Source organism: Plodia interpunctella, chromosome 10 (assembly GCF_027563975.2).
Source record: "Plodia interpunctella isolate USDA-ARS_2022_Savannah chromosome 10, ilPloInte3.2, whole genome shotgun sequence".
NCBI lineage: Eukaryota > Metazoa > Arthropoda > Insecta > Lepidoptera > Pyralidae > Plodia > Plodia interpunctella.
The window spans coordinates 4,380,662-4,404,077 of NC_071303.1; the positions used below are offsets into that span (position 1 = coordinate 4,380,662).

The 23,416-nt window shown below is 37.2% G+C and overlaps 1 protein-coding gene across 2 annotated transcripts in view; it reads right to left on the bottom strand.

Moving 5' to 3' along the window:
* The window catches only part of zfh2 (Zn finger homeodomain 2), a 120,115-nt gene that overhangs the window by 60,780 nt on the left and 35,919 nt on the right, over nucleotides 1-23,416 (bottom strand). For both annotated transcript variants that reach the window (XM_053750564.1, XM_053750565.2), the window contains exons 3-4: nucleotides 18,593-21,291; nucleotides 14,984-17,825 (exon numbers count right to left, since the gene is read on the bottom strand). In XM_053750564.1, coding sequence (XP_053606539.1) covers nucleotides 14,984-17,825; nucleotides 18,593-21,291 — 5,541 coding nt within the window. The remainder of the gene's footprint in view (nucleotides 1-14,983; nucleotides 17,826-18,592; nucleotides 21,292-23,416) is intronic.

Genomic DNA, 23,416 nt, shown 5'->3' on the forward strand with positions numbered 1-23,416 from the left:
TGAAAAATATTAGACAGGGAGGAAAATAGAAATAGAAAAGAAATACATGTATGCATCGTGTAAACATGCCCTTAGCATGTGAATTAAAAATTGTCAGCAATTCTCAGAAGACGGCTAAACAGGTGCACTACAATATAGTCAGACTCTATTTAGTTATTCTGCATATAACTTCAATTTCGACTTAAAACATTTTAATGGCCACAGAATACTGTTAAAAGGATGCATATGTCTCTCGAATATCAGCGTTTGATGAACGTGTTAATCCTATTAATAAACCTCTAAATATTCCAAATTAGCACCTTTTTGAATATGAATCTTATAAAATAAAGTATTTAAGAATGCTAAAAGAGTAACACAAACGCACGATAGGAAATAATTACGATAATAAAAAGGCTATGTACGTACTTATACTATTGTAAGATTTCATGGTTGAGTGTACATGAAACAAAAAGAACAATAAATATATAATGATATGCAATCCATTTAATGAGAAACATTTATTTAATTTTAAACCTATCGCTCGTGATGCTGGAAGTACATATTATATTATCAGTGCTTACGACTAGGATAAGTCAACAAAAAAGTACAACTATCAATGTATAGTATATAGCTCTTGATTGGCTTTTACAATATGCGCAAAAGGCAACTGGCGCATTCTGTTTTTGTTAAGTTCACTCCCAGAGCATCATGTAAGAATAAATTGTTATAAAAAGTAAACTATGAAGACAAACCAAAACTAAAATGTAATTAAGTAGTGTAGAAGTATATACGTAAAGGCTTTGTAACCACGTTAAGTAATCAAAAGATTCCATCAAAATAATTGGTTGAGGAAAGAATTCAATTATACTCAAAATACGAAAACTTTTCCTATTAAGGGTTACACGTGCGTATGAAACTTTCGTCAGCTCCGATACTTTGCGACGCATTTATAATGTTAGAGATAGATAATATTTTGAAAGATGTTGACAAAACATTTTATGATCAATATTATTAAATAGTTCTTTTCAGTGTGTTTATTGTGGGTATGAACCCACAATGTGTATGAAAATTGAACATGTAGGTATTTCAATGTATCGATAATAATTTAATGTTTAAGTTGTTCAGGATTACAAACCTAAGCAAGTAACCTTGTGAAAAATAATAGTAGGTATATTTTCAGTTGTCAATTAAAAATCAAGTCAAATTCATAAAATACCAGCAGAATGTAGCACCTGAAATCTAAACCACGTACTTGTATTGATCCGACGCGATAACCTATAAAATGTCAATCATTATTTGTTTACTATAGAAAAATAAGTCACGTTGTCAGACAAAAAGGGTCCCTAAAAGGCGAGATTGATGGAAAAGAGTAAAAAATCAGGGTGATATTAAAATAAAGTAAAATAAACGAGATATGCGTGGCGTTCTGTTTGGGTTTCAGTCACGTTCGACGGTAATGACAAATTCGCTACCATTGTTATTTTTTTTCTTTTCAAGGTTTTCATTTTGAGTAACACTGCGAACGTGGCGATAAAGTTTGTATTAATTATGCAAAAAATCGCATTTATAGGTGATACGACGAGGTCGCGAAACAAAAGAGTTAATTTTACAATTAAATTTCTACGTTGGGTCAGAAGTGAAATCTTGCGGTGGCCTGGATGCATGGATGCGTGTAATTGCTGTAATAAGTTGGCAATTAAACGTTGTCAAGAACGGTTAGCTGGCAACACCGTGTAATGAGATGCTTCGACGGCTGTCGTTGTCATGTAATCGGCATAAACTTGTGTTTACATTTTATTTTTTTTAGCTTGAAACTTGTATCAATCACTCTTCGCGATTTAATAAAATAAGGATGAAATCTTCTCAGTTTTAGCTTGTTGTGTCTAATGTGAAATAATATCTTTATTGATATTTAGACATAGGCATAAAATTTTAAAATGACTAATGAAATTACGAATAACACGAAAAAATCAAAGAAAGTAATCAACTGCCTATATTGAAAAAAAAATACCGTTAACCGCATATCTAGTTACCCGCTTTGTCTGATTTGCTATGAATTTGGATAGGTAGATGTGTAGTCGACAGTAGGTAATTTCTAACTGCTGTAATCACTAGTGGGTAAGGAGGGCCGTTGGGAAGCAGTATCGCAGCATCCATAACTCACAGTCGGTCGTGAGTCGAGAACACTCGGATAATTAGCTGTGTGCAAGCACCTTTTGCTGTCGGCTCTCTAGTCTTTAGGGTTGCTAGTTTTTAGCCTGCACATAATGCTGTATCAGTGACGTCATATTGGTCAACATACATTTAGAAGGGCTAATTTGGAAAACAGTTTACAATTTATTTATTGAACTAAACTTAACGTACTATTACAGAAAACGTACGTGTATTACAAATACATCGATAGAAATAAATATTATATTTACAATGAGAGTGGTGAATAGAGAAGGCGATAAAGTTTCATAAAGTATTTCTTGTCTATATTTACGAGCACGAATTATATAAGGCTTTTTCGTATGTCTCCACTTCTCCAGCAAATAGGTTCAACAATTATTAATGATGTATCATATTTATTGAAAAACAGATATGATATGGCTGTCTGAAACGATAGGAGATAGGGATTTATTGCAACATAGATAAAACAGATTTCTGCATCTGCCAAAAGATATTAATTTTTGTATTACCTGTAGTAAGATATGAAAATTTACAGGAAGACTAGCGACTATTTTACAGAGTTCATTGATTTTTGTTAATGAGATATTGAATACAATGTCGTTAACAATAAAAATAATTATATTCAATCTTGTTTCTACTTCGTCATATTTTCTCATGGTTGCTACATTACGATTATTACTAAATATAAAAGGACACTTGAGAATATTCACTAACCATTAATAAAAGACAATCCAGTTTAATTAAATAGAAATAAAGTTAAGACGCCATGTTGGGGTGACTTCATAAAGAAGTGTCCAGGGGGCATTTTGATTTGATACACTTATTGTAAGTACTGCTTTGCTAAATAAAAGGCATAAATAAAAGAACTGGTTTTAAGGACAAAGGGCCCTCATAATGAGGCCAGCATATTGTATGAAGAGCCCTTACATTCTGTATTGCGTCGCCAATATGCTTTTTGTAATGGGAGATTTTGACTCAGTTATGGTACTGAAAGTGACGAATAAGTTGAACAGATTGACACATTGATATACATTTATTATGTTATATTAAATTATGATATGGATACAAGATGAGGTTGTTCAATGAATCTGTGGAGTGATCAGTATTGATATGATTAGGAATGAATTAAGCGAGGAAAAATCGGAAAATACCAATTACAAAAAAATCGGGAAGTAAGCCGAAAAGGAGAAGGGAAGAAGAAAAGCAAAATGAAGAGGACGATTATAGCAAGAAAGAGTGGAAGATTTGAAATGTAATGGAAAAAAGGAATAGAGTTAAAACTAGTGATAAACTGCGGTATGAATGACTAAGAATCACCAAAGTGATAAATGATTATATGTGAACAGAATTCTATGATGATTAGAAGGGACACTGGAAAGGAATTGAGAACTGTCAACTGGCGAGACATAGCTCCGCCATTACCCATGGAGACGATTAAGAGCAATATTAAGAAATACCAGCATTTCTGAAGAGGGTTGACATCAGGCAGGTGGCTGGTCGTCGTCATAGTTGTATCTTCAAAATTTTAACATTTTTTTTTACGTACATTTTGGGTTTAAGGGCGTCCCCAGCTGTAATGATGGACCAGCTGAAAATTATGGCAACGCGAGAATGTAGGCAAAGAGAAAATTGGCAAACTATCAGAGTAGTAACCCTGGTTTGTTAATAATCGCTAACCTAATATGGTAATGGATATAAATTAGACTGTTTTCAGTAAAGACGTGGGCTTTGAAGTGGTAATAAGCAAACATCCACATAAGGAGCACTTTACGTAATTAGATCTATTCAAATTCAAGTGTCAATTTCTAGTCAATCACAAAATAAAGATAGCGCGGATCCGTGTCAAAATCGTATTTAGTTTAAAAGTTGGTAAACGTATTAGATAATATAAACATATAAATTAAATGTTTCATTTAAATTACCTAGGTATTTTCACTTAAAGTAAAGAAGTTAAATGTTGGTAAACAATTATAATCAATATATGAAAAAATGTATATTTCAACGTTTCATCTTGTCACTCCAATCTTGAGATCAATAGAAATAGTTCAATGAACACATCCGCTAAGACAGTAGACATGGACTTCCTTATTGCATTATCGGTTAAATCTGATCCATCCCGGTCCAATCGACACTATTTAGCACCCGCAATCGGCTCAATTAGGATGTAGGATATGCGGGCCCCTTCCTAGTGGGAGCGAATGGCGATAAAATGCTGCTGTTTAGTAGTGGATATAATTCAGTTCGTTTATTGTTCGATTATTTATTTTAGATCTTTTAAATACATACTTGCAACAATCAAATGCAAATTTCTACATTTACTCAAACATTTTTATTTTTTTTACCCTTTCAATTTGTGTTAGAGACAGTTAGGTATTATGACAGTTTTTTATATGCAAATAATATAGTATAGCAGACCCTGGGCTGCGACATTTGACAGCTAATGAAGCAACCGGGAATGCTCAAGCTTGAGAAAGAGACGTTACAACATCAAAAAAGAAAATTGAAGTAAGTATTAGATATTCCACTTCAAACTGTGTAGCTTAGCTCATAAATATGGTTATAGATGCGTTGTTTCCACACGACTCCATCACGTGATTCAGCGTAGGTATAAAATAAATAATTCAGTTTTCTTCGGCGGCATTTTAGCTCCCCAAACAGATAACACAGATTCCCACTCAGAGAGCAGCTACCGAGCTTTATCGGACATTCAGTGTTAAACGTCATAATTTGTATCCTAAATAAGTAATAAATAGAGGTTATTGTAAGATTTGTACTAATCAATGAAATTTATATGCGTAAAATTTAAGCACGTATATTTATTTTCAGATATAAATAAGTATTCGTGTACCCAAACCAAATCAAGAGGTGAAATTGATAAAACTTAAAGTATATTTACGCTGTGATAGTTTCAGTTGATATAGACCTCGGTGGTCAGCTATAAAGAGCTTACGAACGAAATAGAAGTTGCAAATGCAAAGTCCATTTGGTTTTATGCTCCCAATATGAATGTAGCTAGAACGTGTCGTGGAGTATGTAAACATAGAATTATTGTATTATTCCGAATAAATGGTTGTAAAACGGTTCGTTCCAACGTGACATGAGTACGATCGAGGATGTTAGACCTCTTCCACTTTTGCATTCAATGGTAAAAATTGCTTGATTTTTAGCGATTTTTGAAACGAATGATTTACCGAAAATCGATGAGACATCAATTAATTAATTAATTTTTAATGAGTTTGTAATTAAATTTGAAACTGATGAATTTATTCATTTATTTTTACATTTTATGTCGCTTTTAGCTACTAACTATTGACTATTAATAAATATTAGTATTTCCTCATAATGACGCTTTATCGTAACGAAAATTTCCATAATTAGCCAATGGTGCAGTTTCACTATTATAAGGCTGTGCACATTTTTTTATCCAGTATAAATCATTCCCGGCTCATTTTACCATGTTCCTTCCAAATTGAATAGATCATTCTAAAGATAGATTTGTGTAAACAATACCTACACTTGATCATGGTAATTTTATAGAAAACGCAAAGTTACGTACATATAAAGCAATCGTAGACACAGTAGCCCTCCATATTTCATATATAATAATGAATATAGAGCGGGAATACTGGACTCATGTAGCACTTTGATATTCAGATGGCTTATTTGCAGCTGCTACCATTTATACGAGTAATCGATTCATTCTACACTTTATATTCCTTGCATATTAAATGAGCGACAAAATCGTCACAAATTACCTTAAGATTTGACTGTGAGATGTATGTATGACCGTCCGCTTTAAGAGTAATGTTACGTGTCCATTTTCTTTATTTTTATGTTACATTTCTATTCTTGTTATTTTCTTTATTCACAGTGGATAACTTTATGATTGTTATTGTATCGTTTGTTTTCCTGAATGTTTCGTGCAGGTGTATTCGGAACCGTGGTCAAAAACCGGAGCTTGTAGTAAAAAAATCAGTTCGAAGGATTTCCCAAATATATATTTCGCGTAATATTGCTCAATAATTCGAGATTATGAATTTTTCCAAAATCTCCTTAGATAATATTATTCTCTGAAATGAAGAAAAATGATGCATCCAGGATTGGCTCCCGACGAGGGAACTCCTCAACGGTTTACTGCACGGAAATCTCTGACGATATTGACGTAAACTTATTCATAGCCTATATATTAAGTTGACTTTCTAAAGAGCGGAAAATTTTAAGTAATCCATTTTACATAAAAACGTGTCGATATCTAATGGTTTAAATTCAAAACGTGACTACGCAAGGTCCACTTATACGGGAGTTTAAATTTGTACGTTCCTTTATCAGGGTGGTGTGAAGTGGGATCGGAATATTATTTGAAATCATTTAGACGTGATACATATCTGTGGGAATTCTATCAATTTCTCGACATATCAAGGTGACAAAACAGCATGAAAGTTTCATAAAATACGTCGAAAATCTGTAAATGAAATTTTTACAATAACTTTTTAAGGAAGGAATGGTTGGATTTGGTATGAGGATCTGGCAACTGAACTTAGAGTTTCAGTAGCGAAATAATAACTTTTATATTATTGCATTATTTTAATACAACTATCATTATGAATGAGTTCGTATTGAGGATCGTAAAAAGACTTTTGCACTAATAAAAAATGTGTGAACATAATACAATTTTAAAACAACATTCTTGATTCGTTGGGTTCCATTCTGCTCTTGTTTAAGTTACTCCTATTGTTTCACTATCCTTTACTTTCGATGCAATCTTCAGACTAGTTCAATGGAATCTTTTCGAAGCATCGACTGCTCATTTATTTATATTTTCTAACTGATTCGATTGTGTGTGACTAGTTACAACAAATAGGGGAACTATAATTAAAGATTGGAAATTTTAATTTTCTTAATTTCATTTAAGTAGATTTTAAACGTCGTGAACAATTTGTTAAGAGTGAGTTTAACCAGTCAACTTTGACGTTAAATTTAACCTGCGATGAAAAACTAAAAGTACTAAGTACTAAGTCTAAATTTCAGCGGCGCGCAGGTTGAAGTCAACGTTAAAGTTGATCGGATGATCGGCAATTTACTCCTAAAAATACTAAGTAGGTAATTATTTGGGTTATAATTATCTATCCCCACAAAATATTTAACATTTAATAAGTTCTAAATTATACTACAAATTTAAGACCAATTTAAAAAGTTGTATTTAAACTAATATCATTGGTGGCTAACTGGCAATCTACAAACGAATACTTTATCTTGGTATACATAGTTGGTTATCTCCCTAGTACTGTAAACCTGCGCAGTGTCACGAAGCGGGGATAATCGTCGCTAATCCCACAATGGTTTCTCTTTGTTAGAGAGCGAATTAAAATAATAATCACGATTGTACCGATGAGAGGTTTCAGGTTTTGGTGCGCCTATACTAATTAGGGTGTGAGTTGCACCAGTCACATTGATGTTGACTTTAACCTGCGTGCCACCGACGTTTAGACAACATGGCGTACTACGTTTTCATGCGAGAGTGAGAGGGGAGAGACAACTTTAAGTAAAAGGACACGAAAAGGCAGATCAAAATCGTAAAATCATTGTCGCATTAAAGTTAATCTGTGTTGAATTTCCCTGTTCACAGGACACTTTATGCTATAAAACTTCCACGTGCAAGAGAGAACTCACGCCAAATGCACTTACAAAATAAACCACATACCAGATATTTATAGGTCCATGACCCCACATGTTCCGATAGCTGTCACTTCGATTGGCCACGGCTTATCTAATTGAATTTGTCAAACAATGGGAGGTATCTATCTGCCATAAGTACGCCTACATCATGTTGAATCTTATTTATATAGCCACACGTCAATGTGGGAAATCCCATCACTAAACAAATATAACCTACTTAGCATTAACTGTTATCGTAACGCAATCGCAATTAAGTTCAAGCCCTACAGATATTGTTAAATTTAAATAATCATCCGTATAAACAAAGTCTTTAACGAAAGAAATAAAAGTTCCATTTTTTATTGAACGCACTTATATTTACCTATGGAATAGACGTCACTGTCCACTGACATCAGTGGAATCGTATTTCAACCATCTCGTACCTACACGCAACACTATCAATCAATTTTTTATGTTAAATTCTTGAGAATAATACACATTCGTTCTACTTATATTTTACAACGGCTTATTACGTTCAATTAAAAACATACATGTGTTTCAACTAGTCGTGCCTTCAAGATCACCTTTATGATTTTTTATGTTCGATATACTAGCTATAATGGAATTATATATTGACCTATATTGTCTATTAATATATACAAAAAGATTCAGTCAACAGGCGAAAAATCTCAATAAGTTGAAAATAAGTGAAGTGATATACTTTTACATAATCGTGCACATCTTAGATCGATCTGCAAATGCTGCTAAATTGTGATAGGAGGGACGATGCGCAAGCGCAGCGAGTCACGTCGGTCAGGGCGCAACCCATTACCCGCTCCAAACCGTATCGACCAGTAACCGCCAATTATTATCGGAACGCTCTACAATCTTTTTACAATTTCTTCTCCAACCAGCGTTATTATATTTCTATTAAGCCTTTTTTGTAATCAAACTACTAATGATTCGATTCCATTTCCTAGACGGACGTGCCGTCTCTTGATGTTAATGACACTACGTAATTAGATCCGGATGGTTAGAGGGCGTTGACTTGCGGTGCCCGACCGGTAGATAATGGAGAAGTGTCAATTTTACTGAAAATATGGTAATTTATAAGATTTCATTCGGTTAGCGGATAGACAAACAGATAATAAAGCACACTGAGTCGTGAGCAGTTGACTACCGCAGCGCGCAATTACAATTACTGCCACCTTGGAAATAGACTTGCCGAGCTAAATGCTGATGCTGTCAAATCAATATATATCATCTTCTTCATCTTATATGAAGGGTTTAGTTTAATCTGACTAGATTCTAAAACTTTACAGTTTTATTATAAAACGATATGTAAAAACACTAGTTAAATGCATGAGTCTTTAACGCCATTTTTGAATTTTCAGTAAAATTTCATTCTGTGTGTCTCTATTTTGATAAGATGATATTGTAATCAAAACTGGCTTATTATGGGCACCGTGACAGTTTGAGTCATGACCGATGCCAAGTCCACTGCCAATTAGAAGTTCAATCACCGCATTAAAAAATCAACACTTGTGACTTCAGTCATGTTTCAATAATAGATGATTTTCTGTCATCGGGTCATTGAGGTTTTGTCCTTAAATTCTTGGGGAGTAGAATTCGAGAGCGAAGAAAATGCTGTAATTTTCGATAAAATAATATAATTAGTCACTTAGTGATAATGTAGTCAAGGACATGATGAGATGGTACCTACTTGTTTCTTGGAAATTTCTGATAAAAGCGAACTAGCATTGAGAAGTTAAGTTTATAGTTCTAAAGTTAGGTAGTTAGGTGCCAGAATCATATGCCACGTTCAGTAGATATTACATCTTCATAAACGTACACTTTCGCATTTTAAATATAATAATGTTTACTGGGTATCTACTATTTACTCAATGTAAAACCTAAAAGAATTTAACGCAGTAAAATCAGCTTGGCAATAAAGCTTTTCTCTTGTTTCCGTTATCACGTAATTTTATATAATAACAAGGTTACAACTGAAAACTAACCAGATTCTATAGAATTTTTTATTTACTTGCGGGAAGCATACGAGCGTGAAATTAATTTGTAATGCTTAACCCAACTTAGGAAAAGACGTGTTAAAGGACGTCCTCAATTTTTTCCCTCAGATTTTCAAATATCTGCTTATAATTCAACAATGTGACCTTTTAAATTTACGTACCTATTTGCTTTTAACACGATTGACATTTATTAAAATATTTTAAATTTATTCTTTATGATAATAAATGGTACCTACTCAAGTACTTGTAAGCCTTTGTCGAAATAATAAGACTATCATTTGAGCGTAAAAAATCACAAGGCGTATCATTGTAAATCTAAAACCTTCGTAAGGTTCTTGAATTATTTGTAAGTACAGTAATAGTTAATTCTTAAATTTCATTTTTAAATTGGATGCGTCAACTCAATAATATGCCTGTGATACGTTTTTATAATCAACCAGCGGCCCGTTTCGGCTTCGCTCTGATAAAACCAAAATCTAACAATCTATTAAAAAACCCCGCATCAAAATGTATTGAGTAGTTTTAAAGATCTAAGCATGCATTGGGACAGATAGACAGCGGGACGCGAAATTGTTAGTAATTTAATAGTAGTGATAGTGAAGATCCTTCTAATATTATAAATGCGAAAGTTGAATGTGAGTCAGCGAGTGTGTGAAGATTTTATTACTCAATCACGCATGTCTATTGGATATATATGGCTAAAATACGGCAATACTCCAACGGCAAACCACTCCATTGATATTGCCAAGAAAGTTGTTGTGTGTCTCAGCCATGAGGAATAAGACTATGAAGAGATTTCTAAGAATATCGTAAAGTTTACTCTTGATTTTTATATATTTTACATAGACTGCTGTTTCTCTCTTTCTCTGCTGCGTTCCGCCAATACACAATGTAACTACAGATGATTTGAATTTTGTATAACGTTTTTGTCTACATTACATTACCTACCCGTCTTCTATGGGTAAGATTCGTACAACGCGCGCCGTGTATAAACCGCTGTCAAGCGTTTTAACGGGAATAATTTGCGTAATGACAGGCATTGTAACGATTTTAAGCTCAAATGTCCTTCGGATTCGTAAGAAGAGTCTAAAATGTAATCTGCCTACAAATAGGTACGTATTTTTTAAGATTAGGATTGTGATGACGTAGATCTTAATTTTTTTTCTTGAATTCAGTTAGCACTATTCTGTTATTGTTTATTTATTCTATTATTTGTAACAGCACAGTTAATTTTTGCCATCATTGTTGTTATCAGCTTATTCAGCAATTGTAATATAATTTTCTAAATATATTCAAGACAATTGAATTGTCTTTGAATAAATAAAGTCTGTGTCTCTATATAGTTCTTGCATATTTTAGTTGTATGAAAAATAAGGATTTTGATCGGGTAATCCACCTTTTCATCGATCTACCTACTTTCTGACATGATATCTTTGATTCCAGCAAAAACTCCTTTGTTATTGAACAAAACGGCTTGTTTTCTACTGAGCACGTCCCATTTATTGTGTTTTACAATGAAATAATTAGTTGGTTCTGTAACGGTGGATTTTTTGGTAGTCTTTAGTTCTTTGTTCGATCGTAATTTAATATTTTTTTGTTAAATACCCTCGTTCGAGTATCGAGTGGGCGGCTGGAAAGTATTGTCAGTGAATCGGGGAATAAATGTGATATCGTTTACATTACTCACATGCATTTGGAAGTTTGTGAATTTTACCCCATTTATCTCACGAATTAAGAGTTTCAATGACTACATTGTATTATTGCCTATTTGTTCTGGATGGATTGAAACATATCATTTAATTACATACACATGTGACTGTGCTAGAAGTTTCTTAGTAAATTTTGATGAAAAATTTATTATCAATAATCAATCTAATAACCAGCAATTCCTTCAAGTCCATCTAAATCCGGCAATAAAATTTATTTCAGATTCAAATGAACAATATTAAGATTAGACATTACATGTTTTGACTTTTAGTTTCTAGTTGACTTGCAACAGTCAACTTTAACCTGTACTTAAAGCTGCGCATCACCGTATTTTACTTTGCATTTTTCTGCGCAAGTTAAAGTTGACTGGAGCAACTCGCACTTATTTTTGTGTATTCGGTGATACAGATTGTTTCGATTGACAAAATCATGCTTATATGCCAGTTTCAACTTAATTAAGTATTAAGACCTACCTATGTACTCTCTAACTACTTAAAATATCCTGGAAGTTAATAATATTTTTGAGTTCTTCTAGTTTATGCCGAGGATTAAAGTTTAATGTTGCATTTAGATTTTTGGTTTCAATGTTACTGGAACAACTGTAGACTAATTTATGTGTTTTCGTTGTATATATACCATAATCTTATGTATAATAAAATAAATAATTGAAAGTTAAATGGCGATTTTGATCCAAGAAATGCTATATATATCAAAAATATTTAACTACAAATAAAATAGATAACATCGCAGCGTCCATGCCATCACGATCATTTTTTTTAATAAAAAAACGCAAGCAAATAAACAAGCTACAGACTAGCAATCTGTTAACTTTTCCAAAATGACAAAAGGTTTTATAAAAAATAGGAACCTCCCACGACGTATTTGTTTCAAGTAAAATATTTTGTTTCGAACTTATCTCGAATAAGCCAAAAAAGACCTTTTTGTTTTAGGTTCAAACAGGTATGACTAATTTTACAACGCCATTGTAAAAACCTTGGTCTTACAATTCTAACTATCAACAATGTTCACCTGCCCTTAAGTAATTTGTTAATTGTTCTAGACTTAGCAGGGGACTTGGCCCAGAGCGCATTTTTCCTTCCTTATCTACATCTTGCATTTCACAATCGCCTTGAAATAATAAAATAAAAGAAACAAAAGGATAAAGGAACTAAGGAAACAAAAGAAAAAACATAACTCAATAATATAAATATTGCATTTATTTCAACGAATTCTGCAAATAAAATAACTGTAGATAATAATTATAATAATACTATTCAGTTTACAAGACATTCAATCGTTCACCGAGAGTGTCTCGGAAACACCAAATTCTTTCACTGGCTGGCACTGGGCTCGCTTCAAACAACTAGAGTAACGTCGTTTGAATAACAAACAGTAAATGCAGATCGCACATTATTACTTTAAAATTAAATTATACAAATAAAAATAAAATTATTGGAAGTCGTATTGGAGGCAAATTCAATATCAGTAAATGTCAATACTCTTGACGTATTCGTAAATACATATCTACAATAAAACAAAAAGTAAATAAAATACCAAAGTACAAAAATAAATACAAACATAACAAAACAAAAATAACATAAAAGCGATATGCAAATCGGCATGCTCTAAATTTAAATACTGTTAAGTATATGGATCGTTTAAATGTTTCCGCTGCATTACATTGCGGCGGTAAGTCGTAATATTTGCATCTGAAAGATCAATAGAGACGTATCAAGGAGCTAGACTTAGGTAAAAATGTGGGTATGACAATGGCATGAATAGTGCGCCCCGGCGCGTGCGCAGCGAGCGGCGCGGCATACGAGCGCACGAGCGAACCTCTATGCCAAAACATTCAAATTTGAAGAAAATATTTGCATATCGCCTAACTCCCCAATCGAGGGCCACTCTTATGTAAATGCAACTGGAGAATAGCAAAAACTGCAACCGACGGGACCCCACACAACCTCATTATTATGTAAAGTGCGACAAACTTCTAATGTTATGTCTGTATGTATTTTTATACACCGGCCCACTGTCGTTATGACAGTCAGTGGAGTACTAAATAATTAAATATACAGTTATATCACAAGTTCTTAAGATGCCTCTACGAAACAAACAATATATTTATATCTAATAGATATACTTTCGCAATACATAGACGAACAGTGGTCGTAGACATTTTACAGCGCGCTATCATTAAATCTAGTAGTATACTTGTACACTTTAACTATTTACAGTGGAGCTCAAGAGATAATAATTTACAAAGCACTCGGATCCTACAAGGCACCTTATTTAAATAGTTTAATAGACTTCAGGCTTCGCTATGACTTTACAAAATAATAACTAACGTTTTAAATTCTCTAAAATATATAATTTGGTTTTCATTACAATCCTACAACAATCGACATGTCACTATACCTAATAGGAGTTTTAAATATGAACAACTAGGAAGAATAATATTATGCAACAGATTACTAGTCGACATCACTACGCAGTGTTGGTTTTCGACGGCGGATAAATCAACGACCGAAATAACGGAGACAATAGACATTGATGCATAATTTCCGAGAAAGTCTTCTGATTGGCGTCATTTAAATAATTGATTATTCATGTGGAGCGAAATGCATGTGCGCCAGATCGGTCCCATTAGATATACGACGTCCTTCACGCGTCCTAACTCCTACCATTGTTGTGTTTCGTTTGCATTTGAATAGTTTGACGGCGTGGAGCGGACGCCCACCGCCGCGGCCGGCCCGCCTCTCGTGGTGCGATGACAACTCCACGCGACCCAACTCCATCTCACACCAGCCACCCATCGCGCGACCACGACCCAGCACTAACAGATACTCCATCACGAAATCAACACCCGTTAAAAAATAACCTATTTCACACTAATTTCAAAGTCGTAATATTACTTGTAGATTGGGAAATGTTTTTTACTGTTTCGGTCAGGCTGCCACGCTTCAAGCTAGTAGGTACTTAGTAATTATTTGAATTACGAAATAATTTCTGAGATTGAATTGGCCGTGTACGTGCCGCTATTAGCTTTCGCATCGGTCCACCCGACTTGACGCATATTTATCGGATGACATTATTATTCATTAGATACACTAAACAAATCGTCAATGGTAATGTTTATCGGAGATTTGGAGCAAAACGTTTCGAATACCAACACTACTCAGCGACAGAATAAAATTATATCAAGTTACACCTAACATTTATGTACAAAAAGACTCACTAGTAGGAAAAAATATAGCAACGACCGTCACGGCACAAAATGAGCTTCGCTCGCATCGTGAGTGTCCCATGATTGTTCGCTATAAACAAAGAAGTTGATCGAGCGAAGCTCGCCGCTGCGAGGTTCTACACAAATGGGTCCGGAGTCGCGCACCGCTGGGGAGCGGCAGGCGACGTGGACCGCGGTCAAGTTGTGCACTCACCGTTGCCGGCGAGCTGCGGTCGCAGAAACGCGTTGTGGAGTTCTCCGCCGAGCCCGGAATCCAGGCGTGCCGCCATCTGCATCAGCGCAAGCGTGTTGTCGTCAGTCGCGCCGGCTATTGCACCACTCTCGAGCCGCGCGCGAACCGCAGCTATGTGACCGCGAGTAAACACGTGGTCTTGCACTGAATACTTGTGGCTATATTTAAAGTCACAAACACGACACTCTTCAGGTGGCGGCGCATCTGACACCTCCGGGAGTCCTGCTGCGAGGCGCGCCTTTTTCTCTTTGGCACGTGCGTTTTGGAACCACACTTGCACAACGCGTTTCGGAAGGCCGATTTCGCGACCGAGCGCTTCGCACTCAGCCATCGTCGGCGTTTTGTAGTCGCCGAACAAAGATTTCATTATTTTCACTTGCAAGGAGGACATCTGAGTGCGAAATCGTTTGCCCGGAGGCCGGGGTGTCGCTTGTTGGCCCGGTAATGGTGATGTGGGCTCGTCCTCTTCGTAAAACTCCATTGTCTCTGATGCTGTATCTGAACGCTCATCAGCATCCGATCCCGGTCTTGATAAGTCGACTGGCTTGCTAAGATCTAAAGGTATTTCAGATTTCCCATGTCGCGGCGTTTCATTAGACTCATTATTGCCACCGTTCTGTTGGGCGGCGGCGTGAGCTTGTAATTCACTCACATATCTTTTCATAGATTCTTCACTGTACTGTTTGATAAATTTCTCCATGTCTGAGTGAAACGGCGGAAAGATAGGGGGCAACATGGGCGCCCCCGCTTGGGAAAAATTTTGCTGCCTGTCACTTTGTTGAGAACCAAAACTGGGAGTCGATTCTGTACTCAATTCTTCATCTGGTAACGCATCAACATTGATTTCTCCCCGTGCACACTGGTCTGCATGTTTTGTACTTAAATGACTTTCTAATGCACTTTTTACTTTGAACAAAGCAGGGCAAAATGGACATCTTTTGTTAATAACTTGTGCATGTGCCCGAAATTGACCTTTTCTCTCGCGTGCTCGTGTATTTTGAAACCATACTTGTACCACTCGCTTTTTTAGTCCGACCTCTCGGGCAATATTTTCAAGCATTTTTCGGGAAGGATTTGATTCAATTTGGTACTTCTGGTAAAGGTAGTCCAATTGTTCGGGTAAAATAGTTGTTCGTAATCGCTTATCTTTTGGCTGCTCTCCAGTATCAACTTCTTCAAATTCATCGAATTTTCTTTTAGCAACCTGTTGATTTAAAGCTGCGACTAAAGGGTGTCGCGCTTCATCGTTTCCCAACGTAGCATTTAATTGTTGTAGCTGAGCATGTTGTTGTAAGATCCCAAAGGGAGAATCTGGGGGATATGTGGGAAATAAGTTTGGGTTCATTATGTGAACCAATTGATGCTCTCGCCATAAATCAAATCGTGGGAAGACTAGGTTGCATTTATCACATTGAAAATTTCCATCTTTTTCTTCTCGTGGTTGATGCGATAGGGGTGTAACTGGGGTATGAGGTGTTGTGGGCGCAGGAGACACTGGATAGTTAGGTGCAGCTGGAGTGGGAGTGCGCGGTGGCGCAGGGGAAACTGGCACATGAGGTGTGTGATGTTCTACAGTGCTTGAGTTTGAGTCTTCACTACTCAATGTCGCAGCTACTTGGGCAGCAGCCGCTTGCGCCTGAGCAGAGCGTTTTGCATCTTCTTCTTTGAAACAATGCGTTTTCTGATGCCTGATCAATTCGTAATATCGCTGGAATACTAGTTGGCACTTCTTACATTGATAGTTTAAGCCCGGAGTACGCTGAAATCTATTGGCATCATCCGTAGCACCTGCCGGTGGCTCAGCGGCTGGTTGGTTTTCGTATACTTTCCTTGCTTTCTGTCTAGCATTTTGAAACCAAACAACTATCACTCTTGGGCTGAGTCCTAATAGCTTTGAAAGGTATTCAAGATCATCATCTTTAGGGTAGGCGTTGTTCTCAAAAAATTCTTGAAGGACTTTGATTTGATAGTCAGTGAACCTAGTTCTGTTGGCGCGTTTGCCAGAAGACCCCGAGCTGTTGGATCCGTTCGAGTTGCCCCCGGAAAGTCCGAAATCGGCCGGTCCTCTGCCAGGACTGAGGCTGCGATTTGGGGTCAAAGGTAGGACGTTCGGGGGCGCGGAGTTTGGGGACGTGAAATTCGGATTTAGCTTTGGAGGCAGCATCGATGGATGCGGCGGCTGCGGTATACTTGTAGCCGGAATGGAATCTAATTGAGATTGTATTAAGGAATTCAACGACAAATGCGTTGGAGTTTGTGGTCTTGACATATTCTGTGGATGTTCAGAATTTGAAAGTGGGGCAGGGCTTTGTGAGGGTGCCTGTGGGAATATGAAACTTTTATCTTCTTGGTGTCTATCATCATAAGAGTTGTACTTTTCCTCCATGGTCGGTTCATCACTCGGTTCCGTTTTTACATCCTGGTGATTGTTAGGATTTAAGTGAGAAATATCTTCAGTCTTTGCCTTCTTCTCTGGTGGTGGCTTTCCTTCATCAGAGCTCGCAGAGGAATCTAGAGGTGTTACTTTGGCTTCACCTGTTTTCTCATATTCTTCAAGATTGAGCGTCGTAGAGGGAGGATTGTTGAAGTTATAAGGGGAGTCCTTATTACGCTGTCGTTCCTTGAATAAAGTGTTTCGGAACCAATGTTTGATTACCTTTGTGGCTAGGCCAGACTGCTTGGCCATTTTAGCGATGGCTTCATCACTAGGTGAGTTGTTAATATCAAAGTGAGCTCGCAGTATCTTAAGTTGTTCATCAGTGATACGAGTGCGAGCACGTTTTTGTCCAGCGGCAGCATTTGCCTGCAAACAAAACAGAACTCTATGAATTTTCACCTCGGCGATAATTGATAATACAGATTAGAAATTCAAGACACGTACAATGAACAGCTCGAAATGGTTAAAAGCCCAATTACCCGTATTCGTTCGAAAGGCGGTATCAGCAGGTAAGTCGGAATAATAACCGACTTTGTTAATAATACTTCAACCCTAGAGGTGTAACAATAGACCCTCTGTTGCTTTGTGCAAACAGATAGCTACGTTTAAACCGTCGCGCTTATCTTACAATACTTAGATATCGTTCGAACTAACGATTGACTTTACTGAGTGACGGAAATAATATCAAACGATCATGTTTGTTAAGTAAATACGAGTTAAGCATGTTAAGCAAAGTATGACTGTCTAAATTAATATTTCAATGAAGTTTTGTATATTATTATTTGCCGTAATTCGTATTACAATTAGCTTGTCTAAAAAAAATAAATATGTACACACGTGTATAAGTAGTTAGAAACAAATAAATGTTGTTTATTATTTATTTTTAATATTTTAGGATTTTATATAATCAATTTAGACCTATATTTTTATTATTGGCTGTCGTTAAATATACGGGCATTCAAATCCTATACTAATATGAAGTGATTATAGTTTGTACGGTCATATAAGTCATATTTATCTCAGCAAAAGTTATGAGAAATTGTATATACTTTTTCATAAAAATTAGTTTTGGAACCTTGTTTTATGTTACTACGGAATTTAAGATTAATTAAAAACAAAAACTAGACTCTAACCTGCTGTTGTTGCTGCAAAAGTTGTTGCTGTTTCATTTGCGCGTCGTGGGCGAAGGGCATTGCGTCGAACGGCGGCGGTGGCAGCATGAGCGGTACCAGTGGCGGCTGGAGGTTCATCGCTGCCAGCGCGCCCACGTTCAGGCCCAAGGGCAGGCCTAGCGACAGCATCTGCGCCACCATTGGGTGCAATTGACCCAATTGCTGTTGAAGTTGCAGCATGTTTAGCGCTGCCTGCATCTCCTGCACTTGCGCAGCCAATAAAGCACCAGCTTGCGCTTCACCCTGGGCATTCCCATTCTCATTGAAATTTCCAGCACTGTCACCACGCGGCGACGGCGACCGATCGCCTTGCGGTGCGGGAGACGCGGCACGAGGCGAGTTAGGCGCTCCAGACTTTCTTTCGTACTCCGATTTGAACTGTTCGGCAAACTGCTCCAAAAACTCCAATGGAACTTTATCTTTATGCACTTCTTCACAATGAGTCTTTAGCACAAAAACACTTGAAAACTCCTTGTTGCAATGTTGACACGTTGACTTTATTTCACCATCCGGTGGCTTTTCCTCCGGCGGCGGTGGCGGAGGACTCGGCGCCCGCGCCATTTCCCGTTCTTCTTGTAGTTTCCGACGTTGATTTTCATTATATTGCATGACAAGATCGAAGCCAAAGGTTTCAAGTAATTGTTTATACATTTGTGAGTTTCTCTTAGGCGGGTTGCCTTTGGCAACCATCTCGTCAATAGCAGCTGCTTCTGCGTCACCTAGCGGCGAGTGCGCCCGCGCATCGCCAAACGGACATGAGGTCGCACGGTGTGCGTCGAGTAGCTCCCCGGTCGGGAATGACGCGTGACAACGTTCGCAAGTGGCGCTACCTGAGCGCGGGGACCGAGGGCTACCTGGACGCGCGGGGGGTGACGATCGCGGACCCCCACTGCTCGTAGACGAAGGGGATGTATTTTTCGGCGACAAAACGTCTTGTAAAATTTTGGCAGGGTCGTTCCTATCTGGTTGCTCTACTAAAGGCCGTGTCAAATCCACGTGTCCGGCCGCGGCTAGCTCCTGTAACTTACCGGCCCTCGTTTGATGTAATACTGACCGCATGTGAATGTCAAGCGTGCTGCCTTGCGTGTACGCCACCTTGCAAATGTTGCATTTATAGCGTTTACGATCATCCTCCTCACTTGATGTGCTCTTAGGTGTGAGAGTCAAATTAGAGGGCGCGGAACCCGCTCCGGGCGAAACGGGAGGGTTGTTATTATTTTGTTGTTCTTGCATGGCGCGTTTCAATTTGTGCAAATGACTCACACTGTTGTAATGAACCAGTAAGATGTTCTTTTGAGTGAATGACTCTTTGCATACGTCGCATTTGAATGGCCTATTAGGGTCAAGATACTTTTCCATAGGGTATGTTAGTTTCTCGCCTTTCCTGTGTAGTAGTGTTTTATTATGTGCCGTCAAATAAGATTGTCGTGTGAAAGCTACTTTGCATCTATGACATTTGTATTTCCTATTCGGATCGTTATAGGAGTCTTCAGCCATAGCCTGGGAGTTCAAATAGTCTTCTAAAAATTGTTGATCTTTGTAGACTATAGAATCATCCGAATTTTCAGCATCATTATGCCCAGATTCATCCGCGACAGTTGCACTCGAGTCTCTGTCTTCCAGATCTGCTAGTTCATCATCAGGTGTTCTAAGAGCTTCTTTCCGAAACAGTTCAGCCGTAACGGCGTCCAGTGCGGTTCCTTGATTTGCCTGAAGTAACGGATTCGATGCAAGGCTGCGTTTGAAAGCAGCTAACTCTTCCTCTGAGAGTTCCGAATGCGATGTTTCGACGTGTTTTTGCAGAGCCAATACTGACCTAAAGCTTCGCCCACATAAAACACATTTCGTGGCGTCTCTTATTACATGATATTGCGAATGGAGTTGCAATTTTTCTATTGTTTTGAATGCCAAACTGCACTGATTACATCTGTATTTATATACGTGTTTTTCCGAAACAGACATGTTTGCAATCGAGTTTCGAGCGTGTGCTTCTCTGAAATGATTTTGTAAAGCGTGTGCTGCATCAAAATAGCGATTGCATCCCTTTTTCCAACACACGTATCCAGGGCCTTGGGGTGTTTGTTTCAATTCAAGATGACCGGATTCATTTTGATGTTGACAAAGTTCGTCGACATTGCGGAATGTGCGATTGCATGTTGAGCATCGTTCCATCTCACCATCCGCACTGCCTTCTGAGCGAGGCGAGGATATCTCCCGGTCTTCATCCCCTTGTCTTGTTGATTCATCTCGTTGTTGAGTTCCACCGTTTAGCCAGTGACTTTGATCGACAAGTAACAGTAGCCGTTGCAAGCCTTCAGAGTTGACTGAATGAATTTGCATCACATGTCTTTCAAGGGCCGGACGTTCCTTAAATGCATCTTGACATAGCGGGCAGATAAAATGTCTTGCTGTATCGCCATGTATGGTAGTGACATGAGTATGTAAGCGAGCCTCAGAACCACAACTAAAATTGCAGTAAGGACATGCATGAGGCCCAGGCGTTTCTCTTTCATCTTCTCTATCACCCGATGACTGTTGATTTTGCTGTTGAGATTGTTGTTGCTGTGGTTGCTGGTGTTGTTGCTGATGTTGTTCCAAAAACCTCAACATTTTTTGCTCTTGAGTGAGTTCTGGTTTCTGATCAATAGGTTCCTTGGTATCTGTTAACAAAACAAAATCAATGTTAATCCTACACTACATTACGAGTACGACACTTGAAATAAATGCTTAAAATCATATACGAACCTCCCTCTGCGAGATCAAAAGTAGGAATGAATGTATACAAATCTACGCCGTAATTTTACTTACGTCCACGTGAGACTTATCTACAAAAAAGATTATTTCTATAAATGAAGCTCTCTATTGTTCGGTGTGAGCGTTTGTTACTTTTCTGAATTGAAGTTAAAAATAAAATTCTTCGCTTTTATATTAGTAGGTCTCGTTTTGTTTGCGACGTCCCGGCAAGACAAAGGTATCGGCTCTATCCATCCCGTACGCACACATACATAAAAGTATTAATGCTAACGTAACAAGTATATTGTAATTTTGCACACAAAGGAGATACAGGACGAGCAAACAATCATTGTTCATTATTACAAAAGGTTTCGAATATTTCGTTTCGCATCAGATCAAATGCATTCGGGAGAGTTGACGTATGTGGCTTTAGGTGCGAGCGGGACAGTTGTATGGAAGATATGTGAGACTGTAATTATTATTTGACCAGGGATAAGTCCACGGCAGCGTGTGAAAGAAGCTGGCCCTTATTGTTTACGCTCAAATAAGGAAGGTGAAAGAAACCGATGTGGGGAGCAGATTGGTTAATGTAACGCTGCAATTATATTATTAGAACGGCTGGCCATCCGGCTAAGTACGTTTATTTCAGAATTTATATCAAAAGAAGAGTTTTCTTATACAATAACATGATTATAGCACTTTTTGATTTCAAGCATTTAGATTATTATCGACAAACTATATGTAATACGGACAATATTTGAAATAAACCAAGAATAATTTATTTATTCATATATTCATTACATCTGCCGTGGCAGAAATAAATGACAATAGAACACAATAAAATAACAAAAAACTTGCAAAAACTCTAGGGGACTTTAATTTTTCAATTAATTAAAACACGAAATTATCTCACAGTCCAGCAGACTTGAAACCAGTTGCCCCTGTTTGTAACCCGTTCTATAGTTTTAACAGTTACAACGGTTACTTCTAATGAAGGGGAGGGGGATAAATAAATCCTGATAATAATAATAATCATAGCGCAACTGACCCTAATTCCAGACTGACCAGTAAATGTAATTATTTATGGAGACTCGTCGTCCGAGCGTCTGGTAGGACCATAGAACAAAGGCCAGGTAAAGGGACCTCTGCACAAATACGATCTCTGACGCTTATTGTCAATGGACAAAGGATCTTTTCTGAGGAAACACCACATCGTTATAACGTCGTAAAGTAGGTATTGTGCAGTGAGTTTTGTTTCGCGAGATTTAGGTCAGTATTTTTACAATGTGGCGTCAGGGATACAATGGGCCTGAATATTTTACTATATTCGAGACTCGGTCCCGGTCGCAACTTCAGATATTTAACATGTTGCATATTACAATTTTAATTTTATTTACTTATCTGACTTTTGAAGGATATCAGGCTTACTTACTTAATTGAGATTTCATTTATGGTACGGATACGTTTTACGATTAAACACTTTGTAAACGACATATAATATAACTGAGATTATATGATTCATTTTAAAAAAACGAGACTTGAAGGGATAGCTTTGTTTAATCAAAGATTTGGTAATAAATAGGTACCTGATGTAATTAATGATCTTGCTTGCTGCTACTTATAAGAATGCTAAACCGGTTTCATACTAGTTGATATTTTAATTGATGCTAAGGTAAAATGCAACGAATAAATTATTTATTACAAAACAATGAGGCATTTCAAAAATGCATAAATTTTGATCCGTAAAACGGTGTTAGTTTTAAGATACCGTTTTAAAATGAGCCTTATAATAAAGCATCAAAATCGATCGTTTAAGAACCTGGCCAGTAAGTAAGGTGAAAATAAGTAATAAGCATAAACATGAGGTGAAGAATTGTATAAGCCGGATTTCTTTCGCCTCCACATTTCTCTCTCGAGTTTATCGTATTTCACCGTGGCCATAAACATGCGACGAAGATGCGGCCGCGCGACATTGTGCGATGATGTAGCAGCCTCATCACAAGGGGGCAATCATCCTTAATGCGCGACGGCCACATACGTAATGCGAGTCAT